General features: G+C 45.8%; 1 protein-coding gene across 1 annotated transcript; it reads right to left on the reverse strand.

The window, feature by feature from the left end:
• Positions 1–2,076: 2,076 nt before the first annotated feature.
• SSR2 (signal sequence receptor subunit 2) lies at positions 2,077–11,757 on the reverse strand. Its single transcript, XM_082275188.1, has 6 exons — positions 11,658–11,757; positions 10,370–10,524; positions 6,139–6,237; positions 5,929–6,037; positions 3,558–3,635; positions 2,077–2,267 (listed from the first exon to the last, which is right to left on the reverse strand). The coding sequence occupies exons 2-6, from the start codon at positions 10,522–10,524 to the stop codon at positions 2,157–2,159; spliced, it is 552 nt and encodes a 183-aa protein (XP_082131314.1). The 5' UTR covers positions 11,658–11,757; the 3' UTR covers positions 2,077–2,156.
• Positions 11,758–20,438: the final 8,681 nt, after the last annotated feature.

Raw genomic sequence — 20,438 nt, forward strand, 5'->3', positions numbered from 1 at the left:
ATGGCCCCCCCAGCTCTATAGACTCGCTATTGTCTCCATATATGTCACATCTGCAGATTTCTCACCCACCGACATTCCTTCCAGAGAGAAAAAACCAGAGGAGAGCTACGGGAATAATAGACAAGATGAGATCATATGGGATAATATATATCTTATATCTGGAGAGCGGTGATGTCACTCTGTATAATATATCTTATATCTGGAGAGCGGTGATGTCACTCTGTATAATATATCTTATATCTGGAGGGCGGTGATGTCACTCTGTATAATATATCTTATATCTGGAGAGTGGTGATGTCACTCCTGTATAATATATCTTATATCTGGAGAGTGGTGATGTCACTCTGTATAATATATCTTATATCTGGAGAGCGGTGATGTCACTCTGTATAATATATCTTATATCTGGAGAGTGGTGATGTCACTCTGTATAATATATCTTATATCTGGAGAGTGGTGATGTCACTCTGTATAATATATCTTATATCTGGAGAGTGGTGATGTCACTCTGTATAATATATCTTATATCTGGAGAGCGGTGATGTCACTCTGTATATTATATGTTATATCTGGAGAGTGGTGATGTCACTCTGTATATTATATGTTATATCTGAAGAGTGGTGATGTCACTCCTGTATAATATATCTTATATCTGGAGAGCGGTGATGTCACTCTGTATAATATATCTTATATCTGGAGAGTGGTGATGTCACTCCTATATAATATATCTTATATCTGGAGAGCGGTGATGTCACTCTGTATAATATATCTTATATCTGGAGAGCGGTGATGTCACTCTGTATAATATATCTTATATCTGGAGAGTGGTGATGTCACTCCTATATAATATATCTTATATCTGGAGAGCGGTGATGTCACTCTGTATAATATATCTTATATCTGGAGAGCGGTGATGTCACTCTGTATAATATATCTTATATCTGGAGAGTGGTGATGTCACTCTGTATAATATATCTTATATCTGGAGAGCGGTGATGTCACTCTGTATAATATATCTTATATCTGGAGAGCGGTGATGTCACTCCTGTATAATATATCTTATATCTGGAGAGCGGTGATGTCACTCTGTATAATATATTTTACTTATAATAGTGGGTGGAGAGGTTTTTTTTTTTTTTTTTTTTTTTTATAAAGCTATACATTTTTATTAGACTTTGCAAACAATTATTTTGTTATGGTGTAGAGTCTTCCTATATATTTATACATACACAGTATACAGCTAAAAAAAAAAAAAAAAAAAAAAAAAAAAAAAAAATTGTTAAAAAAAAAAAAATAAATAAATAAAATTGTAAAAAAAAAAAAAGATTATATTTCTAGGAAAAAAGAAAAAAAACACATGTACATATGCACACATCTCATATATATATATATATATATAGCAGATGATAGAGAGATGTGTAGATGATATACATGAAATATATATTAAAAAAAAATAATATATATAATATATGTGTAAATGATAGATATATGAATATATACATGAAATAGAGGATAGAGATATATTTTATCTCTATAACAAATTATTGCATTTTCTGTCTTGTGACATAAGGAAAGGTTTGATGGATTTTGTAGTATTAGTATTATTAGGAGGAGTAGTATTATTATTATTAGGAGTAGTAGTAAGAATTTTAGGAATAATCCCACAGACACAGATTTTGGAGTTATTTAAATTTTATTAGAAAAACCCTCCATTGTATTGGCATAAAATTTCCCTGAATATAACGGACGCTCCCAGAACCTGGCGCCGTCACAATGGTATTTTCAGGATCCTACGGACACAGCGATGTCTTCTGAGCCGGTAAAATCCAGCGGTGCTCCGGATAACGCAGAGGGGACGATATGACTCGGGGTGATCGGGGGTAGGGGGGGGTCCAATTTGTAGGTTCAGCACCCTGGACAGGACCGATCTCCATCACCTGAGAGGCTGCGGCTCACCAACAACGATCCTCATCGAAGGAGCCACGGGATCTGAAGTCATTGCCGGTGTACAGACCAGTGTTACCATTCCCAAACATAGAATGGATGACCCGGCTGGGTGTTTGGGGGGGGGGGGGGGCGGTCAGGGATGAGAATGGTTTTCTGGGGCAGTGTGGTGACAACGGTTGGTAGAAGAGTCCCGGGTATCGGTTGGTTTCTCAGTTCTTCTTGGGTTTGGGGGTGTCGTATTTTCTCTTGCTGGAGAACCAGAGGAGGAGGGGGATGCCGATGGAGGGCAGAGTCATCACCCCAAAAGCTGCCCAGTCCAGCTAAGTAATGATAAAGAGAAGTCAGAACAAAGGGTGACCCCTATGGATTTGGTAGCCGCATGCGATTGGCTAGCCAACTTATGTCCCCACCCCCAAGCCATAAAAGCCAATTGCAGCTTGCAGAATCAGACTTGCTGTGTAATAAGTTTAATTATTATGTATATCATTATATAATATTATGTACAAGTTGCATGCAGCTAAAAACAAACTAAATAAGTAAATAATAATACGCCCCCCCACCCCTATAAACATGCAATTCAAATTTACCAATTTTGTTTTCAATTAATGCTTATTTTGAGACCCAGTGACACCATGCAGTCTTTGCTACATAGTAGGGTTGAATTTGGTGGGAGAAGCCTGGCAGGCTAACAATCATAGTACCGTTGCCTAGACGTGCATCTAGAGTGTTATATGATAAACACTACCCCCATCCCTTTAGATGTGCATCCCTGCTGGCAACTGCAGACTTCAGCTATGCAATCTGCTGACCAGTCTAATAGTAATTAAGCAGCAGATTGCACAGCTAATATCTGCAGCACACAGGGGCTAGCAAGGATGCACATCTAAAAGGGATGCTAGGAATTTGTTTTTTCACACAACACTTCAGATTGCACAGCTAACATCTGCAGCACCCAGGGGGCTAGCAAGGATGCACATCTAAAGGGATGCTAGGAATTTGTTTTTTCACACAACACTTCAGATTGCACAGCTTAAGACCCCTTCACATGGCCATTTAGCCGCATACACCAAATTTTAGCAGCCCCCCTGAGTTGAACCCAACTACGCCCCGGTGCACACTCCACCCCCCCCCCCTCCAAGTTGGACCCAACTGCGCCCTCCCCCAAGTTGGACCCAACTGCGCCCTCCCCCAAGTTGGACCCAACTGCGCCCTCCCCCAAGTTGGACCCAACTGCGCCCTCCCCCAAGTTGGACCCAACTGCGCCCTCCCCCAAGTTGGACCCAACTGCGCCCTCCCCCAAGTTGGACCCAACTGCGCCCTCCCCCAAGTTGGACCCAACTGCGCCCTCCCCCAAGTTGGACCCAACTGCGCCCTCCCCCAAGTTGGACCCAACTGCGCCCCCTCTTTGCCTCCACTACACACACTGCCTTCTCCCCCACATTGCTCCAATGACACTTCCTACTTCCTACACCCTCCCTAGAGTTACCGCAACTGCGCTCTTCCCTGAGTTGCCTCAACTGCGCCTGCTGTTGCCCTCCCCGAGTTGCCGCAATTGCACATCTACCCCCCTCCCCCAAGTTACACAAAGGGTAAAAGACCAAACCACTTACAAAGTGGGGGGAGAATCGTCGGTCAAATTCACGCTGAGCCAGAATTCCTCCTTGTCCCGGGGCGCTGGTATATCCCACCTGTCAGAGAGAAACCACCATTGAAAAATAAACCAGAAATGTGCCGAAATAACAAAAAAAAAAAAAAAAAAAAAAAAAAAAAAAACTGCTATTTAAATAAAGAAAAAAAAAAAAACCAACACACACCCTATATAGAAAAGGGGCGTCTAACTTTTGGATTTAAGCCCCTCCCACCACAAGTAATTTTGAATGAAATCTGGCTGATTGTAGAATGTGACCATGGACGGCATTGAATTAAAGGATGAAATGAGATTAAACATAAAAGTTTTAAAATAAATAGAATTAAAAAAAGAAATAAAATCTACCGTTATACAGCAATGAATGATTTACCCCCCTTTGTAACCAGGACATTTTTTTTGCGAGTTACTTTAATGGACAATTGCGCGGTTGTGCAACGTTGTACCAAAATAAAAAAAGTTTAACAATTTTTTTTTTACCACAAACAGAGCGATCTTTTGGTGGCATTTGTTCACCTTCTGTGGTTTTTATAAATTTACGCTATAAAATAAAAAAACCAACAATTTTGAAAAACAAAAATATATATTTTTTATACTTTCTGCTACGAAACCCATCCAAAAGAGAAAAAAAAAAAAAAAAAAAAAAAAAAAAAAAAAAAAAAAAACTTATAAATCTAAATTTCTGTGTAAATTTAGGCCAATATGTATTCTGCTACATTTTTTGTAAAAAATAAAATCCTAATTATTGTATATTGATTGGTTTTCGCAAAAGTTATTGCGTCTACAAACTAGGGGATATTTTTATGTATTTATTTTTATACTAACAATGGCGGCGATCAGCGATTCATAGCGGGACTGCGGAATTGGGGCGGACAGTCGCACACTAAGTGAGATGAATACAGTTATCAGTGCAAAGTTATCAGTGCAAAAAAAAAAAAACCACACTGTTACTGTACTAATTCAATCTGTTTTCGGGGGAGGAGCCGGTACAGCCGGAGGATGGAGGGAGGATTTACAGACACACATATGGGGGAGGAGCCGGTACAGCCGGAGGATGGAGGGAGGGAGGATTTACAGACACACATATGGGGGAGGAGGCGGTACACCCGGAGGATGGAGGGAGGATTTACAGACACACATATGGGGGAGGAGCCGGTACACCCGGAGGATGGAGGGAGGGAGCATTTACAGACACACATATGGGGGAGGAGCCGGTACAGCCGGAGGAGGGAGGGAGGATTTACAGACACACATATGGGGGAGGAGCCGATACACCCGGAGGATGGAGGGAGGATTTACAGACACACATATGGGGGAGGAGCCGGTACACCCGGAGGATGGAGGGAGGGAGCATTTACAGACACACATATGGGGGAGGAGCCGGTACAGCCGGAGGAGGGAGGGAGGGAGGATTTACAGACACACATATGGGGGAGGAGCCGATACACCCGGAGGATGGAGGGAGGATTTACAGACACACATATGGGGGAGGAGCCGGTACACCCGGAGGATGGAGGGAGGGAGCATTTACAGACACACATATGGGGGAGGAGCCGGTACACCCGGAGGATGGAGGGAGGGAGGATTTAACAGACATACATATGGGGGAGGAGCCGGTACACCCGGAGGATGGAGGGAGGGAGGATTTAACAGACATACATATGGGGGAGGAGCCGGTACACCCAGAGGAGGGAGGGAGGATTTACAGACACACATATGGGGGAGGAGCCGATACACCCGGAGGATGGAGGGAGGGAGGATTTACAGACACATATGGGGGAGGAGTCGGTACACCAGGAGGATGGAGGGAGGATTTAACAGACATACATATGGGGGAGGAGCCGGTACAGCCTGAGGATGGAGGGGAGGGAGGATTTACAGACACACATGGGGGAGGAGCCGGTACAGCCAGAGGATGGAGGGAGGATTTACAGACACACATATGGGGGAGGAGCCGGTACAGCCGGAGGATGGAGGGAGGATTTACAGACACACATATGGGGGAGGAGCCGGTACACCCGGGGGAGGAGCCGGTACAGCCGGAGGATGGCGGGAGGGAGGATTTACAGACACATATGGGGGAGGAGCTGATACACTCGGAGGATGGAGGGAGGATTTACAGACACACATATGGGGGAGGAGTCGGTACACTCGGAGGATGGAGGGAGGGAGGATTTACAGACACACATATGGGGGAGGAGCCGATACACCCGGAGGATGGAGGGAGGATTTACAGACACACATATGGGGGAGGAGCCGGTACACCCGGAGGAGGGAGGATTTGCAGACACACATATGGGGGAGTTTAGACCTGGAACACACACTGGAGTACTCACCACAACCTGAGCCCCCTCCTGGGCGAGGTAGGTGATGGTGGCGGAAGTGAAGTTGAAGTATCCGGCTTTCAGAGGACGCAGGACCACCGTGTGAGAGACGTTGCTGGCGCTGCACATCAGGAATTAAGGACACAATAAGGCTGAAGGAGGGAAGGAAGTGAAGAGTGGACAGGAAAGGGGTGACAGGAGGAGACATTCATGGAAGGATACGGGGCGATTCTGTCCCATTTCACGTTCAGCATGCCGGCCACAATCCCAAAATCCTCCGGGGGGAAGGAATCGTCCGAGAGCTCCACGTCCAGAGCCGCGCTGGAAGAGAAGAGAGGAATCCACACAATGTCACATCAATGGGAACCCTCCACACACAGGATAAAGTGAGCAGCTTATAGATACCCAGAACTACAGAACACCTCCCCCCATCTCCACCTGCCCAATCTAATGTTGTCCTGCTGCAATCTGTTCAGGTTTGGCAGCGTTGGTCCGGTGCCTCCATCTTGGTCCTCCATGGTCATCAGAAGCTGACTGCCTCTTCCGGTATCAGGCAGCAGGCCTCAGATAACGAGCGTGGCCAACGGGTGCCACGAATTCTGCAGCCCCCTGGGATGGGGGGGGGGGGGGGGAACACGTCCTCACCAGGGAGAAGTAAAAAATTAATCACTTTTTCTTAAGTGGACATCATATGAAGTCCTGGACTTTACATTGGCAATATCTAGATGATGGGTGCAGCTGCAGGCATCATCCAGAGGTCTTTTTTTCAGCCGGTGATTCCCTGCAAAATAAAAGCCACCCTAACGGCTTTTTAGCTGCTTGATTGCTTTTACAGGCAGCAGGAGGTAACGCCCCCCCCCCCACGTTCCCGCTCCCTTCCCTTTCGCCACCCTCTGGTGCTTCTCCAGTACAATCAGGGAGCTGGAGAACGAATCCTCCGGCAGCTTACCATAGAGGTGGCCGTAGACCAGGTCTCTGCCCATCTCTATGACCCTAGGAGGCCATGACATAAACACTGCTGGTTTCTGAAGATGGAAAGCCTGAGATCGATTTTATTATTATTATTTTTTTTTAATCTCAGGCTTTCCAGCCTAGCGGAGAGATGTGGGGACATAGATAGATCTCTCCATAAAGAGGACCTGTCAGTCATCCCTATTCCTATTACAGGGGATGTTTACCTTCTAATAGGAATAATAGTGATGGAAAAAAAAAAGAAGAGAAGAAGAGAAAAAAGAAAAAAGGAAAAAAAGGAGAAAAAAGAAAAAAGGAAAAAAGAAGAGAAAAAAGAAAAAAGGAAAAAAGAAGAGAAAAAAGGAGAAAAAAGAAAAAAGGAAAAAAGAAAAAGAGAAAAAAGAAAAAAAAGAAAAAAAAAAAAGAAGAGAAAAAAGAAAAAAGAAGAAAAAAGAAAAAAAGAGAAAAAAGAAAAAAGAAAAAAAAGGAGAAAAAAGAAAAAGAAAAAAGAAAAAAAGGAGAAAAAAGAAAAAGAAAAAAAGAAAAAAAGAAGAGAAAAAAGAAAAAAGAAAAAGGAGAAAAAAGAAAAAAGAAAAAGGAGAAAAAAGAAAAGAAAAAGAAGAGAAAAAAGAAAAGGAAAAAGAAGAGAAAAAAGAAAAGGAAAAAGAGAAAAAAGAAAAAAGAAGAGAAAAAAGAAAAGGAAAAAGAAGAGAAAAAAAGAGAAAAGAGAAAAAAAGGAGAAGAAAAGAAAAGGAAAAAGAGAAAAAAAAAAAAGAAGAGAAAAAAGAAAAGGAAAAAGAGAAAAAAGAAAAAAGAAGAGAAAAAAGAAAAGGAAAAAGAAGAGAAAAAAGAAAAGGAAAAAGAGAAAAAAAGAAGAGAAAAAAGAAAAGGAAAAAGAAGAGAAAAAAAGAGAAAAGAGAAAAAAAAGGAGAAAAAAGAAAAGGAAAAAGAAGAGAAAAAAAGAGAAAAGAGAAAAAAAAGGAGAAAAAAGAAAAGGAAAAAGAAGAGAAAAAAAGAGAAAAGAGAAAAAAAAGGAGAAAAAAGAAAAGGAAAAAGAAGAGAAAAAAAGAGAAAAGAGAAAAAAAAGAAGAGAAAAAAGAAAAGGAAAAAGAAGAGAAAAAAAGAGAAAAGAGAAAAAAAAGAAGAGAAAAAAGAAGAGAAAAAAAGAGAAAAGAGAAAAAAAAGAAGAGAAAAAAGAAAAGGAAAAAGAAGAGAAAAAAAGAGAAAAGAGAAAAAAAAGAAGAGAAAAAAGAAGAGAAAAAAAGAGAAAAGAGAAAAAAAAGAAGAGAAAAAAGAAAAGGAAAAAGAAGAGAAAAAAAGAGAAAAGAGAAAAAAAAGAAGAGAAAAAAGAAAAGGAAAAAGAAGAGAAAAAAGAAAAGGAAAAAGAAGAGAAAAAAGAAAAAAGAAGAGGAAAAAGAAGAGAAAAAAGAAAAAAGAAGAGAAAAAAGAAAAGGAAAAAGAAGAGAAAAAAAGAAGAAAGAAGGAATAAGGTTGAACTTGCATATCTAAACGGCATTCAAACCACACATATGTGGTATCGCCGAGATTGTTCGAGCGAGAGCAATAATTCTATCCCTAGACCTCCTCAGTAACTCTAAACATTAAATAAAGTGCCGCCTACGGTGATTTTAAAGTACCGAGGTTTAAACGCCCGTCTATTAACGTGCGCAGTTTTTTTTAAGGCTGACATGTTCGGTATCTATTTACTCGGTTGAACATAATTTTTCACATTATACAAAAAAATTGGGCTAACTTTTATTTATTTAATTCATTAAAGTGTATTTTTTTTCCCAAAAAATTGAGTTAGACTGCTGCGCAAATACAGTGTAATATAAATTGCAAAAATTGCTATTTTATTCTCTGGGGTCTCTGCTAAAAAAAACATATATACATAAAAATAAAAAATATTATAATCTATCCACACACACATATTATATATATATACACATATACACACACACACAAACACACACATCCCCAGTTCTAACAAATTTTCGAGTGAAAAAATACAGATCTTTACTTGTAAACAAATATCAGAAAAAAGTCCTGGTCTTCATCAAGCGGTCTTTAATATTTTTCTAAAACATTGGGCGATATTGCATTTTTTTGCATTAAAAATGATGAAAGTGTATTTCTTTCCCCCAAAAAAAATTGCCTTTGAAAAACAGCTGTGCAAATACCGTGTGGCAATAAAAAATTGCAACGGTCGCCATTTTATTCTCTAGGGCAGTGATGGCGAGCCTTGGCACCCCAGATGTTTTGGAAATACATTTCCCATGATCCTCAACTACACTGCAGAATGAACAAGCATCATGGGAAATGTAGTTCCAAAACATCTGGGGTGCCAAGGTTTGTCATCACTGCTCTGGGGTCTCTGCCAAAAAAAAAAAAAAAACCACCACACACAACTATAATATTTGGGGGTTCCAAGTCACTTTCTAGCAAAAAATACTGATTTTCACTTTTAAACAAGAAGCGTCAGAAAAAAAAGCCCTGGTCTTAAAGTGGATAGAACATGACATGTTTGGCATCTATTTACTTGGCATAACATCTTTTCTATTTTACAAAAAGATTGGCTGATATATATATTTTTTTGTATTGCATTAAAATTAAAGTGTATTTTTTTTTCCCCCAAAAAAAAAAAACAAAAATAAAATTGCGTGTAAAAAACTGCTGCGCAAATAACTTGTGACATTAAAAAATTGCAACAATCACCATTTTATTCAATAGGGCAGTGATGGTGAACACCCCAGATGTTTTGGAACTACATTTCCCATGATGCTCATGCACTCTGCAGTGTAGTGGAGCATCATGGGAAATGTAGTTCCAAAAACAGCTGGGGTGCCAAGATTCACCATCACTGCTGTGGGGTCTCTGCTAAAAAAATATATATATATATATATATTTTTTTTTATTTATTTATTTATTTATGTTTGGGGGGTTATAAGTAATTTTTTTGCAAAAAATACAGATTTTTACAAAAAGTGGCAGAAAAAGGACCAGGCCTTTTATTAGGTTGATATATTATGTTTTTTTTTTTTTTTTTTGCATTAAAATTAAATTTCCCCCCCCCCCCCCCCCAAAAAAAAAGATTACGTTTGAAAAACCGCTGCGCAAATACCTTGTGACATTAAAAAAATTGCAACGATCACCATTTTATTCTCTAAGGCAGTGAGAACGTTGGCACCCCCAGATGTTTTGGAACTACATTTCCCATGATGCTCTTTGCACTCTGCAGTGTAGTGGAGCACCATGGGAAATGTAGTTCCAAAACAGCTGGGGTGCCAAGGTTCACCATCCCTGCTGTGGGGTCTCTGCTGAAAAAAAAAAAAAATAATTATATATATATTTTTTTTTTATTTATTTTTTTTTTGGGGGGGGGGGGGTTATTATAAGTAATAATTTTGCAAAAAATACAGATTTTTACAAAAACTGCCAGAAAAGGTCGGGTCCTTAAGAGGTGAAATGCCAAGTCAGGTGACATGAAGGCGGTGACACCCACCTGGAGCCCACGTTGTAGATGTTGTATTGCAGAGTCAGGTCTTTCCCCTCCACCGCATATCGGTTCAGCAGAGCCTTGGAGGCGAGGAGCCGCGCACCTTCCTCACAGTGCCCGAGGGCCAGCAGGACCGCAAACGCCAACAATAACAACTTCATCTATGGGGAACGCAGAAACAACGATCAGATACATCACCAATAACAGCATACATAGTCACTGATACAACATGATATCCAGACAGGAAGTGGGCTGTGTGCAGGAAAATCTCTTCCCCCGGAAACAAGAAATGTACAGATATCCAGTGATAGGATTTCCCAATGACTCTCCCTGATTACCGGCTCCATTCACAAAGCTTTCACACATGGATGGGGGCTCTCTGAAGTCATGTGACCGGAATTTTCAGATTTTAGCAGAAAATAACTGTCACTTTCTGGGAATCCTCATTGGGGGGGGGGGGGGATCTCTGATCTCCATGGAATTGGATTCTGGATACAAGTTGTATAAAAAGTTACAAAATGTAACAAATCTCACTCTGCAAACTACAATTTACCAAAATTATTCCTTTTTTTTTGGGGGGGGGGGGGGGGGACATTCCCAATCCCTATTTGATAGGAGTGATCCTAGAGAGCCCCCCCTGGCCTTTCCCTCCCCCAACCAAGGTTAGGCTGATGTGTCATTCCAGGGTATGCTACTGCCCCCCCCCCCCCCCCCCCGGTGTTCAGGACAGGGTAAAGCACCTCTGTCCCCAGCAGCTCCAGCCAGGTTACACTGCTGACCCCCCCCCAGTGCTCAAGGAGCTCGGAGGGCCCCCCTGCCAGCGTACAGATGGGGGGGGGCCCCAGCGTACAGATGGGGGGGGCCCCAGCGTACAGATGGGGGGGGGCCCCAGCGTACAGAAGGGGGGAGGCCCCCTGCCAGCATATAGTAGGGGGGGCCCCAGCGTACAGATGGAGGGGCCCCCTGCCAGCATATAGAAGGGGCCCCTGGGGGTTAAGTTTGGCTCCTAGATACACAGAGACCCCCCCCAGAATAAATGGGGGCCCTACATATGAATAAAGGAGAACAGATTCACAAGAGCCAGAAAATATAGCGCTCTATACAGGGGGCCCTTGGAAAAGATGGGGCCCTAAAACCACAGAGGGGCCCCTGGATACAAATAGTGATGAGCTGATACAGAGGAGCCCAGGAAATGAATGAAGTATAATATAAATGACACCATAGATATACATAGGGGCCCCTGAATATGAATGGATAACAGACAGGGGCCCCAAACCCCTCAACACCTCCTCACCTCTCTTCTCTCCCGGCTCCGACTGACTCCAATCTACAGATCACCGAATTGAGAGACACGTCACCCCTCCTCCGCACCGGATATCCGGCCTGACCGCCGCCAGGAATCATGGGAAGTGTAGTCCCGCCCGCTCTGCATAGAGAGTCGGGTGACTCACCTCTCTGCTGCCACCTGCTGGATCCCCAATGTCATCATCATTATTATTATTATTATTACATTGATGATAAATATAATGGTGCTAAAATAATAATAGAACTACTACTATTAACTACTTCTGGACCAGAAAATTTTACACTGCCATTTTTTGCAAATTTGGCGCTGCGTTACTTTAACTGACGATTGCGCGGTCGTGCGACGCTTTACCCAAATAAAATTGATGTCTTTTTTTCCCCAAAAATAGAGCCTTGATCATCTGTGCGATTTTTTTATTTTTTACGCTATAAAAAAAAAAAAGAGCGACAATTCTGAAAAAAATATATATATATATTTTCACTTTCTGCATTACAGATGTAGCACCCTCCTAGGTAGGCGCTAGGAAGAAGCCTAGGGGTGGCCCTGTCGTCCTATCAGCAGGGTCTGATCATTTAGTTAGGCTGTCATGTGCTTCCAAGGGTGTCTGTTGAGTCTGGGGAGTCTCCCCACTGTGTCCAATGAGGGCTCTTGTTGGACAGTGGAGGAAACCTGGCCAATAGCACACCAGGGCTTGCATCCATCTCAGAGGGCGGAATCTGCCGCAAAGCATCCTGGGATAGGATATAAGTCTGAGGGGAGCACATGACGCAGGGTCTTTGGCGGGGAGCAGAGTCCCAGGAGGAGGGGGACGGCTGCCCCCCCCTCCTATCAGCGCAAGTGAGAGTGTCCTGGGCGGTCGGCCTAGAGGACGAAGGATGAGCTGAGCTGCAGAGGAGGGATCCAGAGTGCTGTGGAGCTGCTGGGCAGAGGTTTCGGGGGAAAAACAGTATCCTGAGTACTTGAGACTGCCCAGGGGGTCTGCCTAGGAGAGGGGACCACTCCAGAAGGTCAAGGGGATCCAGGAGCCGGCTAACCCGTGGAGAAGGTTTAGAGAAAGGGGGTGCCGGTGTTTAACCGCTTGCCGTCTATTTATTTATTACGACTATTTACGGCGGCAGTCAGCCCCCTACAGGCAAAACGATGTAGTACTACGTCGCTCGACCACGAGCCTCTAGGGGGCTAGCGCGCGCCGCCGGAGGCGTGCTCCCGCCCCCGCTTGTTCCCTGACTTCCCCGCGCGTGTGACCGGCGGCTCTGATGTCCGCCGGTCACTCGCGATCTCCTGCTGGAGAGGGAGAAAGGCAGGCGGCTGATGTAAACACAACCGTCTGTCATTCTCCCTGGTGTAACTGCAGAGATCATATGATCCTACTATGTAGGATCGTATGTCTCTGTGGTTACATCACAAGCCACGCCCCCCCACAGTTAGAATCACGCCCCTAGGGACACATTTAACCCCTTGATCACCAATAAAGTTAACCCCTTCCCTGCCAGTGTCATTTTTACAGTAACAGTGCATATTTATAGCACTGATTACTGTAGTAATGTCACTGGTACCCCCAAAAGTGTCAAAAATGTCAGTCAGGGGTCTGATCTGTCCGCCGCAATGTCGCAGTCCCGCTAAAAAAATCGCAGATCGCCGCCATTACTAGTAAAAAAAAAAAACAATTAAAATAATATAAATCTTTCCCGTAGTTAGTAGCTGCGATAACTTTTGCGCAAACCAATCAAAATACGCTTATTGTGATTTTTTTTACCAAACATAGGTAGCAGAAAACAAATTGGCCTAAAATGATAAAAAAGTTAGATTTTTACATTTTTTGGGGGGGAATTTCATATAAAAAAATGTGAAAAATATTGTTATTTTTTCAGAATTGTCGCTCTTTTTTTGTTTATAGCGCAAAAAGTAAAAATCGCACAGGTGATCAAATACTACCAAAAGAAATCTCTGTTTGTGGGGAAAAAAGGACGTCAATTTTATTTGGGTACGGCGTCTGCGCAATTGTCCGTTAAATTAACTCAGTGCTGAATCGCAAAATATGGCCTGGTCAGGAATGGGGTAAAATCTTCCGGTCTTAAAGCGGTTAAAAATACGCTCATTGAGGATTTTTTTGTCAAAGACATGTAGCTAAATACATTTTGGCCTAAATATATGACAAAAATTGAATATATTGGATATTTTTTAAATGTCAAAGTAGAAAATGGAAGTTTTTTCGCAAAATCTTCGCTCTTTTTTTATTAATATCGCAAAAAATTAAAAGCGCAGAGGTGATCAAATACCACCAAAAGAAAGCTCTGTTTGTGGGAAAAAAAGGACGTAAATTTCGTTTGGGTACGGCGTTGCATGACCGCGCAATTGTCAGTTAAAGTCGCGCAGTGCCGAATTGCAAAATAGGGCCTGGTCATTGAGCAGCCAAATCCTCCGGGGCTAAAGTGGTTAAGCAGCTCCTGGTTGCGGTAGCTTCTTGTGCTGCTGCGCTGCTAAACACTTCAGGGCCCACCTGGCACCCTCTTTCTATCACTTATCTTCAGTGCTTAACCACTTTACCACCGGAGGATTTTTTTTATATAGGATCGCATGTCTCTGCGATGAGCCAGACTGCCGCCGTACAACTGACACCATCCGTGGTCTCATTATGGGCCACACCCCGACATTGTCACCATGCATAGAAGCACGTGAGGACCACGCAAACTACTGAGGACCATTCTGAGGTCCCGCAATGAAAGTGAAATGGACTCCCCTGCAGCATCATTTTTTCACTTTGATTTTCGGGGTCTTTGAATTCAGCGATCTGTATGGGGAGAATTCCCATTTCCATCCTCGGATAGAGTCTACTAAGGTTATCAGAGACTGCTAGGGACCTCCATTAGAACCTCCTAGGGTCCTCAGTTAGAACCTCCTAGGGACCTCCATTAGAACCTCCTAGGGCCCTCAGTTAGAGACCTCATGGGAACCCAGTCACAGACTGCCATGGTCCTCAATTAGAACCTCCTAGGGACCTCAGTCCTAGACTGCCATGGTCCTCAGTTAGAACCTCCTAGGGACCTCAGTCCTAGACTGCCATGGTCCTCAGTTAGAACCTCCTAGGGTCCTCAGTGACAGACCGCCATGGTCCTCAGTTAGAACCTCAGTCAGATACTGCTAAGGTCCTCCATTAGAACCTCCTAGGGTCCTCAGTCAGAGACTGCCATGGTCCTCAGTTAGAACCTCCTAGGGACCTCAGTCAGAGACTGCCATGGTCCTCAATTAGAACCTCCTAGGGACCTCAGTGAGAGACCGCCATGGACCTCAGTTAGAACCTCCTAGGGTCCTCAGTTAGAACCTCCTGGGGACCTCAGTCGGGGACCGCCATGGTCCTCAGTTAGAATCTCCTAGGGACCTCAGTCCTAGACTGCCATGGTCCTCAGTTAGAATCTCCTAGGGACCTCAGTCATAGACTGCCATGGTCCTCAGTTAGAATCTCCTAGGGACCTCAGTCATAGACTGCCATGGTCCTCAGTTAGAACCTCCTAGGGACCTCAGTCCTAGACTGCCATGGTCCTCAGTTAGAACCTGCTAGGGACCTCAGTCAGAGACTGCCATGGTCCTCAGTTAGAACCTCCTAGGGATCTCAGTCATAGACTGCCATGGTCCTCAGTTAGAGCCTCCTAGGGACCTCAGTCATAGACTGCCATGGTCCTCAGTTAGAACCTCCTAGGGACCTCAGTCCTAGACTGCCATGGTCCTCAGTTAGAACCTCCTAGGGACCTCAGTCATAGACTGCCATGGTCCTCAGAACCTCCTAGGGTCCTCAGTGAGAGACTGCCATGGTGCTCATTTAGAATCTTCTAGGAACCTCAGTTAGAACCTCCTAGGGACCTCAGTCCTAGACTGCCATGGTCCTCAGTTAGAACCTCCTAGGGTCCTCGGTTAGAGACCGCCATGGTCCTCAGTTAGAACCTCCTAGGGATCTCAGTCATAGACTGCCATGGTCCTCAGTTAGAACCTCCTAGAGACCTCAGTCCTAGACCGCCATGTCCCTCAGTTAGAACCTCCTGGGGACCTCAGTCAGAGACTGCCATGGTCCTCAATTAAAACCTCCTAGGGACCTCAGTTAGAACCTCCTAGGGACCTCAGTGAGAGACCGCCATGGCCCTCAGTTAGAACCTCCTAGGGACCTCAGTTAGAACCTCCTAGGGACCTCAGTCATAGACTGCCATGGTCCTCAGTTAGAACCTCCTAGAGACCTCAGTCCTAGACTGCCATGGTCCTCAGTTAGAACCTCCTAGGGCCCTCAGTGACAGACCGCCATGGTCCTCAGTTAGAACCTCAGTCAGTTACTGTTATGGTCCTCAGTTAGAACCTCCTAGGGTCCTCGGTTAGAGACCGCCATGGTCCTCAGTTAGAACCTCCTAGGGACCTCAGTCCTAGACTGCCATGGTCCTCAGTTAGAACCTCCTAGGGACCTCAGTAAGAGACTGCCATGGTCCTCAGTTAGAACCTCCTAGGGTCCTCAGTTAGAACCTCCTAGGGCCCTCAGTCCTAGACTGCCATGGTCCTCAGTTAGAACCTCCTAGGGACCTCAGTCCTAGACTGCCATGGTCCTCAGTTAGAACCTCCTAGGGACCTCAGTCCTAGACTGCCATGGTCCTCAGTTAGAACCTCCTAGGGACCTCAGTCCTAGACTGCCATGGTCCTCAGTTAGAACCTCCTAGGGACCTCAGTCCTAGACTGCCATGGTCCTCAGTTAGAACCTCCTAGGGACCTCAGTCATAGACTGCCATGGTCCTCAGTTAGAACCTCCTAGGGACCTCAGTCCTAGACTGCCATGGTCCTCAGTTAGAACCTCCTAGAGACCTCAGTCCTAGACTGCCATGGTCCTCAGTTAGAACCTCCTAGGGTCCTCAGTGACAGACCGCCATGGTCCTCAGTTAGAACCTCAGTCAGATACTGCTAGGGTCCTCCATTAGAACCTCCTAGGGTCCTCAGTCAGAGACTGCCATGGTCCTCAGTTAGAACCTCCTAGGGACCTCAGTCAGAGACTGCCATGGTCCTCAGTTAGAACCTCCTAGGGACCTCAGTCAGAGACTGCCATGGTCCTCAATTAGAACCTCCTAGGGACCTCAGTGAGAGACCGCCATGGACCTCAGTTAGAACCTCCTAGGGTCCTCAGTTAGAACCTCCTGGGGACCTCAGTCGGGGACCGCCATGGTCCTCAGTTAGAATCTCCTAGGGACCTCAGTCCTAGACTGCCATGGTCCTCAGTTAGAATCTCCTAGGGACCTCAGTCATAGACTGCCATGGTCCTCAGTTAAAACCTCCTAGGGATCTCAGTCATTGACTGCCATGGTCCTCAGTTAGAACCTCCTAGGGACCTCAGTCCTAGACTGCCATGGTCCTCAGTTAGAACCTGCTAGGGACCTCAGTCAGAGACTGCCATGGTCCTCAGTTAGAACCTCCTAGGGATCTCAGTCATAGACTGCCATGGTCCTCAGTTAGAACCTCCTAGGGATCTCAGTCATAGACTGCCATGGTCCTCAGTTAGAGCCTCCTAGGGACCTCAGTCATAGACTGCCATGGTCCTCAGTTAGAACCTCCTAGGGACCTCAGTCCTAGACTGCCATGGTCCTCAGTTAGAACCTCCTAGGGACCTCAGTCATAGACTGCCATGGTCCTCAGTTAGAACCTCCTAGGGACCTCAGTCCTAGACTGCCATGGTCCTCAGTTAGAACCTCCTAGGGACCTCAGTCCTAGACTGCCATGGTCCTCAGTTAGAACCTCCTAGGGACCTCAGTCCTAGACTGCCATGGTCCTCAGTTAGAACCTCCTAGAGACCTCAGTCCTAGACTGCCATGGTCCTCAGTTACAACCTCCTAGAGACCTCAGTCCTAGACCGCCATGTCCCTCAGTTAGAACCTCCTGGGGACCTCAGTCAGAGACTGCCATGGTCCTCAATTAAAACCTCCTAGGGACCTCAGTTAGAACCTCCTAGGGACCTCAGTGAGAGACCGCCATGGCCCTCAGTTAGAACCTCTTAGGGACCTCAGTTAGAACCTCCTAGGGACCTCAGTCACAGACTGCCATGGTCCTCAGTTAGAACCTCCTAGAGACCTCAGTCACAGACTGCCATGGTCCTCAGTTAGAACCTCCTAGAGACCTCAGTCCTAGACTGCCATGGTCCTCAGTTAGAACCTCCTAGGGCCCTCAGTGACAGACCGCCATGGTCCTCAGTTAGAACCTCAGTCAGATACTGTTATGGTCCTCAGTTAGAACCTCCTAGGGATCTCAGTCATAGACTGCCATGGTCCTCAGAACCTCCTAGGGTCCTCAGTGAGAGACTGCCATGGTGCTCATTTAGAATCTTCTAGGAACCTCAGTTAGAACCTCCTAGGGACCTCAGTCCTAGACTGCCATGGTCCTCAGTTAGAACCTCCTAGGGTCCTCGGTTAGAGACCGCCATGGTCCTCAGTTAGAACCTCCTAGGGATCTCAGTCATAGACTGCCATGGTCCTCAGTTAGAACCTCCTAGAGACCTCAGTCCTAGACCGCCATGTCCCTCAGTTAGAACCTCCTGGGGACCTCAGTCAGAGACTGCCATGGTCCTCAATTAAAACCTCCTAGGGACCTCAGTTAGAACCTCCTAGGGACCTCAGTGAGAGACCGCCATGGCCCTCAGTTAGAACCTCCTAGGGACCTCAGTTAGAACCTCCTAGGGACCTCAGTCATAGACTGCCATGGTCCTCAGTTAGAACCTCCTAGGGACCTCAGTAAGAGACTGCCATGGTCCTCAGTTAGAACCTCCTAGGGTCCTCAGTTAGAACCTCCTAGGGCCCTCAGTCCTAGACTGCCATGGTCCTCAGTTAGAACCTCCTAGGGACCTCAGTCCTAGACTGCCATGGTCCTCAGTTAGAACCTCCTAGGGACCTCAGTCCTAGACTGCCATGGTCCTCAGTTAGAACCTCCTAGGGACCTCAGTCCTAGACTGCCATGGTCCTCAGTTAGAACCTCCTAGGGACCTCAGTCCTAGACTGCCATGGTCCTCAGTTAGAACCTCCTAGGGACCTCAGTCATAGACTGCCATGGTCCTCAGTTAGAACCTCCTAGGGACCTCAGTCCTAGACTGCCATGGTCCTCAGTTAGAACCTCCTAGAGACCTCAGTCCTAGACTGCCATGGTCCTCAGTTAGAACCTCCTAGGGTCCTCAGTGACAGACCGCCATGGTCCTCAGTTAGAACCTCAGTCAGATACTGCTAGGGTCCTCCATTAGAACCTCCTAGGGTCCTCAGTCAGAGACTGCCATGGTCCTCAGTTAGAACCTCCTAGGGACCTCAGTCAGAGACTGCCATGGTCCTCAGTTAGAACCTCCTAGGGACCTCAGTCAGAGACTGCCATGGTCCTCAATTAGAACCTCCTAGGGACCTCAGTGAGAGACCGCCATGGACCTCAGTTAGAACCTCCTAGGGTCCTCAGTTAGAACCTCCTGGGGACCTCAGTCGGGGACCGCCATGGTCCTCAGTTAGAATCTCCTAGGGACCTCAGTCCTAGACTGCCATGGTCCTCAGTTAGAATCTCCTAGGGACCTCAGTCATAGACTGCCATGGTCCTCAGTTAAAACCTCCTAGGGATCTCAGTCATTGACTGCCATGGTCCTCAGTTAGAACCTCCTAGGGACCTCAGTCCTAGACTGCCATGGTCCTCAGTTAGAACCTGCTAGGGACCTCAGTCAGAGACTGCCATGGTCCTCAGTTAGAACCTCCTAGGGATCTCAGTCATAGACTGCCATGGTCCTCAGTTAGAACCTCCTAGGGATCTCAGTCATAGACTGCCATGGTCCTCAGTTAGAGCCTCCTAGGGACCTCAGTCATAGACTGCCATGGTCCTCAGTTAGAACCTCCTAGGGACCTCAGTCCTAGACTGCCATGGTCCTCAGTTAGAACCTCCTAGGGACCTCAGTCATAGACTGCCATGGTCCTCAGTTAGAACCTCCTAGGGACCTCAGTCCTAGACTGCCATGGTCCTCAGTTAGAACCTCCTAGGGACCTCAGTCCTAGACTGCCATGGTCCTCAGTTAGAACCTCCTAGGGACCTCAGTCCTAGACTGCCATGGTCCTCAGTTAGAACCTCCTAGAGACCTCAGTCCTAGACCGCCATGTCCCTCAGTTAGAACCTCCTGGGGACCTCAGTCAGAGACTGCCATGGTCCTCAATTAAAACCTCCTAGGGACCTCAGTTAGAACCTCCTAGGGACCTCAGTGAGAGACCGCCATGGCCCTCAGTTAGAACCTCTTAGGGACCTCAGTTAGAACCTCCTAGGGACCTCAGTCACAGACTGCCATGGTCCTCAGTTAGAACCTCCTAGAGACCTCAGTCACAGACTGCCATGGTCCTCAGTTAGAACCTCCTAGAGACCTCAGTCCTAGACTGCCATGGTCCTCAGTTAGAACCTCCTAGGGCCCTCAGTGACAGACCGCCATGGTCCTCAGTTAGAACCTCAGTCAGATACTGTTATGGTCCTCAGTTAGAACCTCCTAGGGATCTCAGTCATAGACTGCCATGGTCCTCAGAACCTCCTAGGGTCCTCAGTGAGAGACTGCCATGGTGCTCATTTAGAATCTTCTAGGAACCTCAGTTAGAACCTCCTAGGGACCTCAGTCCTAGACTGCCATGGTCCTCAGTTAGAACCTCCTAGGGTCCTCGGTTAGAGACCGCCATGGTCCTCAGTTAGAACCTCCTAGGGATCTCAGTCATAGACTGCCATGGTCCTCAGTTAGAACCTCCTAGAGACCTCAGT

Source organism: Pelophylax lessonae, assembly GCF_965119305.1.
Source record: "Pelophylax lessonae genome assembly, chromosome: 13".
In the NCBI taxonomy this organism is placed as follows: domain Eukaryota; kingdom Metazoa; phylum Chordata; class Amphibia; order Anura; family Ranidae; genus Pelophylax; species Pelophylax lessonae.

Bases quoted from the DNA above. Each gene is read 5' to 3' on its own strand.
- SSR2 (XM_082275188.1), bottom strand. From the start codon at position 10,524: ATGAAGTTGTTATTGTTGGCGTTTGCGGTCCTGCTGGCCCTCGGGCAC. The intron at 6,238-10,369 runs GTGGGTGTCACC...CTTCTCTTCCAG, and splicing joins ATCTACAACGTGGGCTCCAG to CGCGGCTCTGGACGTGGAGC. The intron at 6,038-6,138 runs GTATCCTTCCAT...CCTGATGTGCAG, and splicing joins AAATGGGACAGAATCGCCCC to CGCCAGCAACGTCTCTCACA.